Below are 14720 nucleotides of genomic sequence, written 5' to 3' on the forward strand. Positions count from 1 at the left end.
GACAACCAATTGAGTGGTGGTTGTGAGCCTTGACTTGATCTTCGAAAGGTACAAGGCAAGAGAGACACAATCATTCAAGGAACCACCACTCAGGTGACCAACAGAAATGAATTGCATAGTACACGAAGTGAAGGCTCTTGACCAACTGAAGGGTTGAATTTTGATGGGAGGGATGTTAATACCAAATTATGTCTGCTGAAAACCAATATGTTCACCTTTTCATGCAATCAAAAACATCGACACAAGATACATTGTCTGAGGATGTTTGTAAATAATGCAGGACTTCAAAAATTGTAAATTAAGAATAAAAAGGAGATTTGCTCCAGCATGGAAACGAATGGTGCAAATTTGAGACAAATGCATGGCATATGCACAGAGAACAGCATGTTACTTCATATTAGAGGACAAATCAAGGAGGACATCGGACATAGTATTAGCACTGTCTCTCCTTTCAGCCACTTGCTTTATTTGGCCCACCCGTTCTTCTACTGATAGGTTTTACTCTCAGTGTCTCTCCATCCCATATATTCCAGATACAGGCATTTCCCACAAAGAACACACATGAACACGTCTTTCATAGTATATGCACATCTCTAGTGCTAGTTATAGCACGGAAATAGTTTCTTTGGGAGAAATTCCAGAAAGCCAGAGAAAATGGTCGGTGGAACTATTGAGAGGGAAGAAGAATGTGATGAGGAGATGTTGCACAGGTGAATTTCAGGGAAGAAATAAGTAGGCATTTTGGATAGTAACAAGTGATTTAGAAAGTATGTGGAGCTGAAAAATGGCTTATGGTAATACCAGGTGCTAGGGTGTTTAATACTGTGTTCGGAAGGACTTAGAAGTTTATCAGCAACTAGTACAAAATAATAATTATTTTATAAACCCACAATTGGCTTTCAAAGCAGACAATGATTAACAATATCACTTTAAATGCTTCAAGATGAATCGCATGAATAATAACATCATATGCCCTCATTGTAAATTTATGAATATTTAAGAGAATTTAAAGGCAGTATTTTGATTTTTTATACCTTATCCTTATCCTCTTCATCATCATCCTCATCACCTGAAGGCTCTTCCTCCTCTTCATGGTACGGACTCCAAGCTCCCAACAATGACATAACCTTTGAAAATAAAAGACAATATAACATTTGTGTATGGAAGAACTTTATTACAACCACAGTCATATAAATGTTTTAATCAGAGGCTCTATTTTCTGTCTAACAAAGCAGATGATTTAAGAAATATTTTAAAATTCATGTCATTATGAAAAAGGGCCCTATACAATCATATACTGCTAATGTTACATTAAAATTGGTAAACCAAATGTACTCACCATATATTGTTTTAAAAATATAAGTAACATAGCTATAGGTATCATATAAGGCTCAAAACAATGGCACAACATAATGAATGACACAAGGGCAACTAGACTTCTTGGAGTAGATTCCCATTCAAAGCAGCCCCTAGGATAAAAGAAAGTAAATGTAATAAGGCATAATAAGAAATTATGTAACTAACAAATGCATCATAAACTGGCTTTATTTATTTGATTCCCATGGATTACTGATTAACTTAACACTAATTTACTTCAATCCAGATATTTTACATTTATAGTGCTTCTGACTAGCTATGCATATGTGATGTACAGGAAAGATCTAATAGAATTAGTAAATGGCCTAATCTGGAGTTGAGAAACAGTCAGTCTTCACATATCTCATAGCCATTTGTGAAATGGAGTTGGTAGGCTATGTCATCCAATATGACTTTCATCCACTATATTAAAAACAAATTTTTTGTTTTCATAGCTTTAAAGTTTATAATAGTTATCTTTTACATAGAGGACAAAAAATTTTTTATTTAAACAAAATGCATATTATATGTCATGATTTTCAGCTTAATAAACGACATGCATGTTCTAAACTTTGTGTGAGAGACCTATGGCAATGTTTCGACCTTCCGCTAAATAAAAATTCACCACCTCTGAAGAAATCCATTTGAAACTGAAGTTAAATATATAATTGTTCAAATAATTCTATTTGTATTGGCTTGTCCTCTCCCTTTTAATTTAATAGCTAACTAATCATTTTAAGGATAAAGCACAAAGTTGCCATTAAGCTAATGGAATAGGAATATTTTTGGAACCATTGAAGCATGCATCTAAAAAATATTTATTGGAATGTCTTCCAGCCTTCCCATGTAAATTTACAAGTAATTGGTTCATACGTTATTTTGCTTTACAGTATGTCTCAACCGCACTATCAGCACCAGTTACAGCAATCAATTACCACATTTTAACCATTCCAACCATCGTTGGGTATACAATTTAGACCGACTTACCAAAATTAAGAGCAGATACTTACTGAAGAAATTTCCCTGCCTCGATGAAATGCATAATTATTGCTTTAAGCCTCATCACATTGCGAACAAACACTTGACGTTTGAATTTCAACTCACTCTGCATATACTTCTCTTCCTTAGGATTCAAAGTTCGGATACATGCTCGAAGCTGAATAGATAGAACAAAAGAGAGAATTCCATCAACTGATATTCTAAAACCATATCATTGATAAGCAGTTACAATGACATATCAGTGGGTAAGTTTAAATGCCACAGACTTCATAAGATTTAAAAACTGTTATTCTTCATATGCAATTAATCTTTTGTTAATATTTCATCCATTTATAACTATGCATAATCCATTTCATATTATTTAACCATATATGTTCAATGCAATCACAAATTAAATGCAAATATGATACAGCTTTCAAGGAAAATATTTTTAGACCAATACTACATCCATTTTTTAAAAGGATTATCATCAGAAATTAATAATATATCTCTGTATGCTGAATATGAATAATTTTCAATATCAAGTGATATTAACCTCTTATTCAAAACATGAAAATTAAACAAATTCATTCCAGCCACATTTTTCATGCAACTAAGTCCTAGCTAAGGACATGCATGAAAAGTTCAATGGCTTTTGGTGATAGTGAGATAAAAATAGAGGCTTTGAAAATTTTACTTAAGATACCCTGAAATTGAGTTTTTACTTTGTTTGACTTTAAAATATACTTATGATGGTGACAGTGAGACATTTATTCTGAATAAAGTTTTATTCTTTTCTCGGGTGAATTAAGTTCAACCAAAGACCTAAAAGCAGTCCTCGATATGGAAAATCGCAAAACCAGCACCAACTATGGAAATAGTATTTAACAGTACATATATGTTTCAATGAAATTTTCACAAACAATTAAACAGAAGGACAGTTTTTAGGATGTATTATCCTATTTATCTTAAATAAATACCTACTTATTAGATTTTGAATCATTCATCATGTTAAAAATATCATCAAACAAATTTATAATTGATGAAAACTTAAAAAAAATATACATTATTACTTTTAAAAAAGGAGTGTAGTTAAAGTAGGAAATTCATTTATTTTTTTCCTTTACCCATTCCAATCAATTTTCATTGGAATTTCAAGTTAGATTTTTTTAAAGCGATTCTAAAAACAAAAGACTGTGTTTTATTATAGAGCAGAAATAAACCTGAATGGTTGACTTTATGGGTGATCACTTAGTAATAAGAAAGGAGAGAACATTTACCGTAATTTTTACTACTGCAGTAAAATATTTTCAAATCCTAGGGTGGAATCATTTCCATTCCTCATTCATAATCATCATTAGCTTACTATTATACATACAGTACTCTTCTTTGGCATACACATGATCTAAGTGGACAGTTATGGAGCCTTAGATCTCAAACATAGCATTCATAAGAATGAGAACAGCAATTAAAGTTCCAAGTTAATCCCTCATGTACATATATTTAGATAGACTAAATATGATAATTTAAATAACAGTGCTTTAGGATTTCAGAATGATGAGTAACACTTAGGTTGGCAAATGCAGAGAGCATAATGGTGAGAGAGAGAAAAAGAAGTCTTTAAATCCTTAACAAAAGCATTAACACGTTAGGTCAAGCAGCAAAATGAAAGTCGAATTTATCAAAACTCCAAAAAAACGTATGCACGTAATTTATCGAAAAAGCAATTTGAATCATTCACATGAGGTAAACAATACCAATTAAAATTACAAAACAGAGCAATAAAATTGAAAGACATTCTATTCACTAATTATTGTGGATTAGGCCATTTGGCCCACAAAAACAGCATTAGGGGGGTAGTAAGTGCCAGAAGAAGTTCTCAAGTCACCTGCACCGTTTCCCTTTAGAATTTTATGGCAATGGTCCGCAGGTAAGCCTGTTATGATACTCGTATTGTTGACAATCTTATTACTGACAGGATTATACCATTCTTGATGCCCACCTATAAAGCACAAAAGTTGAAACTGGCAGCCATCGAAGTGCCTTAGTGCTACTAAGTTAATAATGCAATTGGGGTAGGGCATAACGCAAGCGATCAGAAGTAAAGAAGCCATCCAAATGAATTGAAAGAGACTCTCATTGCTAAGAAAGAGTGCTAAACACTTAATCTGACTACAGAAGAACTAGGTGGATGGATGTGGTGGATTGATAAATTATGAAATACAATGGAAAAACTGCTGAGTGAGATGAGAAGTAAGGAAAACTAACGCTGCCATGTGATGAAAACCTGAAATCTAGGTGAATTAATTGGAAAAGATGTCTTTAAGTATTGTTTCAACATGCTGAAGTTAAATAAGATTTGCTGCAATGGTCATTAAATTCTAATTTTCCAAAATTATTATTTTTTTCATATTCCTCTATCTACCATGAAGCAGTTATCATGATTCTGACAAAGTTTCAAAATTTGAAAATTATATGTTTTTCATTAAAACCTTGCTTTTCAGTTTAACACCTCCTTTTTTCAGGAACAGAATATGTTAATTCTTCACGGGATGTGAAAAAGATATTTTGATCGTACCAAGTTCATCTCACTTCTTCAATTTCATGCCTGATTCAGCTTTTGTGCTGAACTGAGAGCACATGCTAAGTAACATTAAATACTGTTAGGTTACTTTGTACTGATACAAAATACTTTTAGAAAATAGCTTTTTTTGTCTTCAATTAAAATATGGCAATGGCACAAATGCAGCCATTTTTTGGTGCTCTAATAACTTAATCACTTAATTGATAATTTAAAATAAAATAATAGAATTAAAAATTATTGTATAAAAACATAGAATGAGTATTCAAAATGAGAAAATATGAGTAAGTGTATGAAATCAATCATAATTACAATGGGATGTTACCAGAAATAATCTTAGGGGTGTTCCTCACCTCTCTCATCTCACACCCAAGCTAAAAGTGATACTACTAATAACATCCAAAAACTAATGAACTAAAGATATAGGCTGACAAATTCAAAGGTGACATTAAAAAATAGTAATGTATGTACTAATGCTGAAAATGAATATTCATGTGGCTCTAAAGTGAATTATTATGTAACCAGAATATACAAATTTTACCAAAAATAATTTTTCTCTGAGTGATATCTAAAGAATAATTCATCAAGATACCAGAGCGTGCCACAAAATAAGAGGCTAATTTCTTAGAAGTGAAGTTAAAACTAACAAAACATGAAATTATGCACAAGGCTCACTTTCCAATTGGAAAAATTCATGGAGTTATAAAACAATAAGAATATCCTTCTATCCCTACTTATCTACATCTTTATAACTTCTTCAGACTTATCAAAATGCATGAGGAAACTAATAAGGCTTAAGTAAGTCACTTGTCACATAATTTTTTTGCCATATACTCTGATATGGCATCTAAACAAAAATAAAATAGTTATGAAAAAGCTGCTTACATAATTCCATTCCACAGTCATCTCAAGGAGTATTTGAGGGAAATTTCCCTTTGCTCTTCCCCTCAATTTTTTGTCCTTAAGAGCATACCATCGCTTCTCTCCATTTCGTATCCGAAGGAGTGGAATGGCTACCTTACCTAGGAACTCTACTTTATGATCTCTATCTTCATCCCAAACTGTCACCTCCAAAACAGAATGAATATCTTTTACATTACTGAAAATAAAAGTATAAAAATCATTAAATGTGTAAAAGAGTGGAAATATTATGCACATTATAGGGAGTAAATGTTTGAATTAAAAGTAAACATGACAAGAAAAACAGCTGAAGCCACATGATCTAGGCCTTATTCACCTCCCGCCCATTCCCAGGAGACTTCAGTTATCATTTAACACTACTGCAAAGTAATCACATGTATATGAATAATGCACCCACACAACAATATGATTAAAGTTGCCATACCCTTCAGTGAAAGGACCAAGAAGTTAAGTATTTTTCACATACAACTTAAACCATTTATAATAAGATAGCATTGTGAAGAATGGGAAAGTATATTCTAATGTACATTCAGTTTCTGCTGATTCTGAGTAAATAGACTGGGACATCCTTTCATTTTGAATCCAAAACTATGGAACTCAATTTAATTAACCTCATTTCATTCATAATCAAAGAGCATTACAGTGTGAGTCTTGCTATGTCAATTGAAACTTCAAATGGCCACATATTGTGACACAAAGAATTGGAAAAGCTTTCACTTACAAGCAGCAAATCAGCCTTGACATTGTTGTTCACTTTTTGAATTGTAATTGTAATGCTTTGTCTCATGCCATTCCACATTTTTCTAAAGAATGAATCTGATATTTTAAGAGAGTAATTAAGCAAGTATGTATAAATATTAGAGAGGGTAATAAGCATAATTTAATTTAAAATTTTAATGTTCACAGTAAGAAAAAAATGGCAATGTTAATTTTCAAAAAGGATTTAATAATAAATATTCAGAGTTTCAATATTTTTGTTATTCTCATGGTAATAATTTGAGTTTACAAAGTCTTATCAAGATATCTCTGGCCTTCAGTAAATAGGGATCAGGAATGAACATGGTAAGACAGGGAAGAAATGAAAGGAGGACTGCATAAAATTAGTCAAGAGGCTGCATTAAATTGCATAAAAATACATTACGAGAGACATATGAAAGGGTCAGTTAAATAAAAACACCATTAGGAGGAAAGCTCAAATTGAATAATGAATCTGCCTGCAGAGAAGACAACTGTTCTCTGAGGTATATGAATATGGAAGAGGTGAAGGAGAAGGAAATGCATGATCACTGAATAATGAATTTTTATCCCGGTCAAGGTAAATGATTTTTACACTCTGAAATTGTTGCATTGAAATGCACATTAGCGGATGACTCCGTTAAAAGTTACTATTGTGGCATCTCCCATGGTTTCTTTGGAATTTGCCACACAGATGTTTCAAGAACTCAAATCATCATAATTAATAGAACATTAACTAGAATTTTTTGCCCTGGCAAAAGAAACTTTCCACAAGATTCTGCAATATAGTAAGTTGAACAATTGCTACATTTCAGCAAGCAAGCGTCACTGTTTTCCACATTTAAATTAGAATTGAACCTTAGAAAAACTTAAAATTAAACAATGGTCTACCAAGTGTGAATGGGTTATAAAAGACACACAAGTGGAAGAGAGATGGCTTTTGGGAGAAATTCAAAGAATGCTGGACAAGTGGATACAGAAGACACTCAGAGGCAATGAGATGCTAACAGCAATTATGGCCGTCGGAATCCTGGGAAAGTGAGGTAGAAGAGGAAAGGATAGGCATATATTTTGCAAATAATTAAGGGAGGTGGAAATTAAAAAGTCAAATAGGTTAATGTAACACGGACTAAGGATATTTTGTGTCATGTTGTTTAGGGCTTAGGAGCCCAGGAGTGTTCAGTCCCAGGTTCCATAAGAGACCTACCCTTTGGTCAAAAGAATATTAGATACTGTCTTAATATTTGCTGTTTAATGAAACAGTCAAGTAATTTTGAAATAGACAAAATTCATTCAAGTCGGTTGTGAGTTTGATAACATTCCTTTTCATATTAAATTTTCCTGGAATATAGAATGCTGATGAATCAAATATCAGAATGCAACAAGCTTGTGCATAAATTTTCTGTTTTCAGGCTTAAATTTGTGAAAATTTATTAATATATAATACATTTGAGTGGAAAGATACATTGGTATTTTAACTTCAGTGAAGCTTGTCTATATTATTGGCATCATGTACTGGAAATAAAAAAATCATGAAAGGGTAATTGATGAATAAAAAAATTTTTGTTTACCTACTTTAACAGGGAAAGTCCAATATAAGTAAGTAATACACAGGTTAATCTAGGTTTTGGATGGACCCAACTACCAAATAAATATCTTGTCTCTCCTAACTTGTTATAACCCACAACAAAGTCCCTCTTCATCTCCCTATACTTTCTTCCCCCCTTCATTGAATCCAATATCACTATCTATATCCCTATTCCTTTTCCTCGTTTGCTCAACATTTTCCCCTCTATTACAGTCTCCAATATCCTGCAGATTCCCTCTCCTCCCCAACCATACCTAACACTTCCTCATTTCTTTTCCTTTCTGTCCACTTCACCTTCTCCATCTTTCTCCACACCCACAATTCAAAAACCTCTATCTATGTCTATCTATGTCTATCATCCTGTTTCAAAGACCATGTTTCCACGCTGCACATTACTACGCTCCATATCAAAGTTTTGATGAGCCTTTTGTTAACATACTGTCAACCCCTAGGCTGACTGGGTAACTAAAACTTGGTCATCAGCAAACCTAACTAATTTTATGATTTCCCCATCAACTTTCACTCCCATCTACAGTTCTTCCCATACCTTTTTAATCATTTCCTCCACATGTACATTGAACAGCACCTTTCACAATGGACAACCCTGCCTTACTCCCCTTCTTAACACTGCCCATCAGGATTCTTCGCACCTGAGCAGTCTGGGACATGAACAGGTGGCAGATTAGCCTCATATCCCTCAAACATATTTCTATTCTAGGCAATGTATTCATTTGCTTTTCCTAATTTACTCTATCAAATGCCTTTTCCAAACCTAAGAAACAGGCAAATATACCTTGATTGGATTCTATATTCCTCTCTATTAGTAATCTCATTACTGCAATGACATCATATGTGCCTCTCCCCTTCTGATCATCTCTCCAAGTAGTAAGTAGTCATTAGTGCAGAAGGTACAAATAATTGATGAAGGAAACTATGGGGGGCATACAAAAGAGAGTTCAATAATTGTATGGGTCACCCAAAATCTACCTTTAATAGGTAGACCACCAATGATGGTGATGTAATGAATTCAAGAGCAAAGTAACTCCTTACAATTTTACACAAAATATCAATCCATAAACATAAAATATCATCAACAAAATGATGTCATTAAAAATTATTCTTTTAGAGAGGGCGACAGGACTGCAAGGCTTTTCCTCATAATGACATTTAACATCAAACGCTTAATCTTTTCTCTCTTAATGTATTTTTGTGTAATGTAATGCAAATTCTAAACTCCTCTGAAATTTTTAATCCACAATTGAGTATTTCCTATAGAATTAGATCCAGCTATTCTGCCGTTCATTTGCTAATACTTAATCTGGACACTTGACAGAGAAGGAAATACTCTTCAAGATTTATTTTCAAATTAATCTCTTATTTTCATCAGCCACTTTGCTAAGAATTTAAAGCCATGCTGTTACTCACAATGTAAATATTTTATGCCAAGATGGTGTCAATGTTTTATATTCAGTTTGAGTTTGAAGACGTGCATTAATTAACTCCAAAACACAGAAAGGATCGGATTTTCCTCCTAAATCTGCAGCAACCAGACCCTGAGCTTTGTAAACTTTGACTGTTAAATGACCAACATCCTTCCAGTTATGGAGCGTGTTCCTGAGAGTCTGAAATGATAAAAGATTTTTTGTACTCTTTGTTCAATAAGTTGAATTTCTAACATATGATAAATTGGCATAATAGTTTGGCTATGGGCTACTTATATGTATACTCTTACAGAGCGTGAAGCATGGTGCACAGTTTCCAGCATTTTATATAAAATCCCTTTTTCTCATAAACATTTGACTTCTAAAGTAAAGAGATGTAAGCATTTATGTTATTACTGTGAACGTTATTTTTGTTGCCACTTTTCTTTAAGGTAATATAATATTGCATGAACAACTTCTATATGAAACATTTTATTAAAATTACTTTCAAAATTATTATAAGAAAAACTTGCACAGCGGTTGCCAAGGACATAATTGAATTCCATCACATTATGCTGCTTTTGCAACACTTGCAACAAAGTGCAGACTATGGTACAATATATACTAGTCCGCTCAGCATTTTATCACATACACTGAAAATGAAGTCCACTCCAACACTAGTTACTAAAAAACTAAAATGCCTATCATTAAGTCAGAAATTTAAATTGGGCTTCCAAAGAGAGAAGAAATGGTGTTTCACCTCCAAGTATGCTGAACCCAATGACATGAAAAGGTACCAAAGGCTTTGAAGCAAAAGTAGATACATTCTAATAATTGAAAAATTACCTACACAAAACTACAATGCAAAAACAGAGTCAAGAAGGTAAAAATCTTATTAAAAGTGAGATTATCTATTCTAAAATCTGAATTGCTTGAAATTTTTAGCACATTTATTCCTTCAAGTAACTCCAGTTCATATGCAACTCATTTTACATCAGAAGTACATTTAAAAAATACCGGAGGTTTCACTGATTTTCTCCGGTAATTTATGAAAAGGAAGACAAAATTACTTCAAATAATGCATAACTTAATACTAAAAATCCCACTTCGAACTGCATTCAAAAGATTTACTGCTCAAATATGAATTTAGATACTCCCTTATGGATGCTTACATATCTATTCTGAATCACCCTCCTTTCAACTGGATTTTCTTCATAGGAAGAGAGATCTGATATAGTTTCTGATGCTGTAGTTCCACTGATGGTGAGTAATAAAAATAATGACCCCGAGCCTTCTTGTAGATCTTTCCATATTCGATGGGTTTTTTCTCTTTCAAGCTTTGAGAGATCAATAACACATCTGGAAAAAGACAAAAACCATTGAATTCAAATTATGGTTTTAAAAACAATTACATTTCTTAGAATGAAAAACATGTAAAGGCTCATAAATAAAGATATTTACTGTTGATACCATTTAACAAGTTCATTTTACCTAAAAGAAATTTGAGCAAGGTGAAATATTTTAGCTGCCAGTTAATCTTCTATTTTCATATCAGGTGAATTACACGAAATACATCAATATTATGTATATTTGTGAATAGGACATCGATGTACGGCCAAATGATAGTAAAATTAGATAGATGGGCTGACAATGGCTATTAGCTGTGAAGTGGGGATAGACTAAGAATGAGGAATGGCAACTCAGGGGGCTTTATTGCATGCTGGAGAATTTATTATTGATGGATACCTACTGGACCAGCAGGACGTTTTTCATTTTTTCACTTAGATACGAGGGGTACACAAAAATAGCAGACCCATCTTTATCAGGTTAGGGAGGATTATGAAAACCTAACTTGATGCTAACCTGAGGTAACCTGATCCAAGCCTTGTAAGTTATTATTCCCCTTTTTGATCCCTACGTTTTCGTCATCCTACTCTTCATCTCTTCCCACTTTACAATGGCCAGTGACAGGGTGGCAGAATCTCTAACAGTACACACTGTGATTACTAACCTTCCCATAAAATCATCCTTTGTGCGGGAATCTTTGTCCCAAACAGTGATTTCCAGATCTTGGGACTGATCATCATACAGGTGCAGATCAAACTGTTCCAGCCAGTTAGGATTCAAGCTTTTGTATACTGTTTTGGTTTTGTACTTTTCATTACCCAACCTGTCAAAGAAAAAAAAGTAAGTGAAATATAAAACAAATTTGGCTAATTAAAGCTTGTTTGATTGACTTTATCAATTTCAGTTTCCAGTTAAAGAGGGACAAAAAGACAATGCTCAATAAAATTACATTGTTAGAGTTCTAATAGCTCTTCCATTAAGTGTGCATACTTGAATCCTATAAAATTAGAGACAAAGTGTAGAGATCCAATTAAAAGATTTACTATAAGTTCTTGTATTTCTTGTTTTCATTGTTTCTCATTCTGGAAATATCTACAATATTTAAACAATTTTGTTTACTTGAATGTGATGCTGATGAAGTATAGCATGAGCCCTCCAAACTACAAATAAACTGAATTTGCCCCTTAAGATGTTCCATAATAAGCATCCCTACAAATAATTAATAAATTTTCTATATTTTTCCATTCACTATGCATACACACCTACAATAAATCAACATTGTGAGTGACATTTTAAAAGAGCACGTCACTGCAGTTCAGAAACTTCAAAAATAAAAAAGGTGACCTTAGAAGATTTCAGGTTCTTAATATTTCAACCTGTTATCCATCATCTTTCCCCTGAAACAATGAATAATGTGAAAAATCGAAAGCAATGAATCAGCTATGTTATTTGTAGTTGAATGGTGAAACATTCTTAAGTTACACAAAGCAAGCAAGTATGCTAATTTATTTTACTTCCTCAAGAAAACACTCTGGTGGTTTTCAATTACAGATATTTGAAATTTGTGCTACCCAAAGAGGAATACAATAGGCCATACCTTTTGCTCCATTACACATTTTAGAGATATAAAACAGTGTGAATAGATTATAAATACCTACTTCGGTAATCTGCACATCAATCAATTCACAATGACATCCATATTGGCCCAAAAGACATCAGCTCAGTCTAGTAAAACTACAAATCCGAGCTATTATTGAATATTAAGAGGTAGCACAGATAGAAATATTAACTTTGACTCAAGAATTATTCCCCATAAGGAATCTATGTCATGACAGAGCTTCACATTTTTATCCATTTTAACCATGCTAATCCCAGATAGATAAATTGGAATTTAATTCTTTTAATTGTCCATCAGACTTATTTTATTAAAAAAAACATTTCAGTTTGCATGATAAGTTTTCAAAATGAATTTAACAATCTTTTATGAAGAAGAAATATGCAACACTATGCTTATATTTCCAGATTGCTAAACAATGGGGAACTTACAAAAGGCATTAATAACATGTGAAAAAAATGTAAAGATAGCTTTCAGTTCCACAAGTCAGTAGGAAATTACAGGGACAGTTTTCTATGTGGCTGCTAGTGTTTTTAATTGAATGTAAAATTGTCACTATTGTACATGTTAAATAATTGAGCCTTCTTGTACAATAGGTGGCACCAGTATAAAATGATAAAGAGAGAGAAAGCAGGATTAAAACATGATCAATTCTTTCAAGATGGTTTTGATAATAGATTTTGGTGAATATAGTAAAAGACAGATGGGTATTTCAAAACCACCAACACAAAAACAAAAAAATAACTACAAAGAGTCATATCAAAGAAATATGAAAAGCAAAATAGCCTGCTACTGTTCTAGAAGGCTCAATTTTTACATGGTTAACTAAAGCAAAATATAAACAAAATTACATTCAAAATTAATGTACCAACTAAATAATGAATTTTGAAATAAAATATGAATGTTGTAAATTATTTCTGAGTTGATAGGAGAATCATGTTTTAATACCCTGCTTAGGTGTAGAATTTGTGAGCAGATGGATACCTCTCCCACACCTGAACTTCACATATGGATCACTGAGCCCATCCATGTCCATTGCAACTAGGTTTTTTCCTTCTATTAGCACTATGGTGACTACTGAACTCCATATTTGGCTCTTCAACCGACGGTTAACATCAGATAATTTGGTGTTCCTCTGAAAGTACTGCAAAAGAAATGACAATATACAGGTATTTACCAAAAAATGTTTTAAGAGCACTACCATTCTCTGGTTAATCATTTAGCTAACAAAAAGAAGTATATATGCTGGACATTTCCAATGCAGCAGCTTGATGTGTTTATAAGTCACTCAAACATCACCAAAACATTCTTCTCAAAAGCAAAAGTAAACTATAATTTTTACTTTTGTCAACAATATTACCCAACCTTTTTCCAGTAAGGCTCTTTCAATTGGAGTGTGGACATCACATTTTAGTTTCATTATTATTCACTATAAAACCATTAAATGCAGCAAAATGCCAAAAATAATTTAATAACCCTGAGAAGTTTGGAAAATATTTATCTATCATGACTTCAACACCAGCCCCATTTCCCAATTACATCAATGAAACTATGATGGAAAGAGCATAAATCATTTCTTTTCACTTTAGTTTGAAGAAGTAAAAACAAACACAGGTGAGTGGGCTGTCCATTTGTGTACTGTAATTCTTAATTTTGTGTGGTTGAGATGAAGGCAATTTCCTCTGCCTATCCTGTAATCCATTACAGATAGATTTTTAATTAAATGTACAAATTAGACACCACTAAAGCAAGGAAGTGGAAAATGTGGAAAAATTAAAAATTAGAAAGATATGGAATAAATATAAAAAGTGTATAGGGAAAATATTTGCATGGAATTAATGGAAGACACAAATATCAGACTTTGAGATAGTAATGGGGAAAAATGAGAAAATTCAACTTGGTTCCATCATCTTTTCACTGATCCCCAGTCACTTGATCTACAATTGTTCCTTTTCATTGATTGGAAACTTACTGCCTTTGGTGAAACAAGGTCCGTGTGAGCATAACATAATACACACAAGGACAGCCTGATAAGCACACTATGATATTTAATATTCATGATATTACTTGACAGCAACTGGTTGGGTATTACTGTACAATGCAAGAAGAAAGCATAACTAAGACAACCACTCCAAACAAATTTGTGCATCATTGCTGATAATTCTTCAATCAAATTTA

General features: G+C 32.9%; 1 protein-coding gene across 5 annotated transcripts in view; it reads right to left on the reverse strand.

The window, feature by feature from the left end:
- The window catches only part of Mctp (multiple C2 domain and transmembrane region protein), a 141914-nt gene that overhangs the window by 6780 nt on the left and 120414 nt on the right, over positions 1-14720 (reverse strand). For all 5 annotated transcript variants that reach the window (XM_071588344.1, XM_071588317.1, XM_071588327.1 and 2 more), the window contains 8 exons: positions 13538-13686; positions 11592-11750; positions 10753-10939; positions 9585-9781; positions 5801-6014; positions 2367-2512; positions 1340-1469; positions 1035-1127 (listed from right to left, as the gene is read on the reverse strand). In XM_071588344.1, the coding sequence (XP_071444445.1) occupies positions 1035-1127; positions 1340-1469; positions 2367-2512; positions 5801-6014; positions 9585-9781; positions 10753-10939; positions 11592-11750; positions 13538-13686 (1275 nt within the window). The remainder of the gene's footprint in view (positions 1-1034; positions 1128-1339; positions 1470-2366; positions 2513-5800; positions 6015-9584; positions 9782-10752; positions 10940-11591; positions 11751-13537; positions 13687-14720) is intronic.

Source organism: Hetaerina americana, unplaced genomic scaffold, assembly GCF_022747635.1.
Source record: "Hetaerina americana unplaced genomic scaffold, ioHetAmer1.1.p SCAF_1, whole genome shotgun sequence".
Taxonomy (NCBI): Eukaryota; Metazoa; Arthropoda; class Insecta; order Odonata; family Calopterygidae; genus Hetaerina; species Hetaerina americana.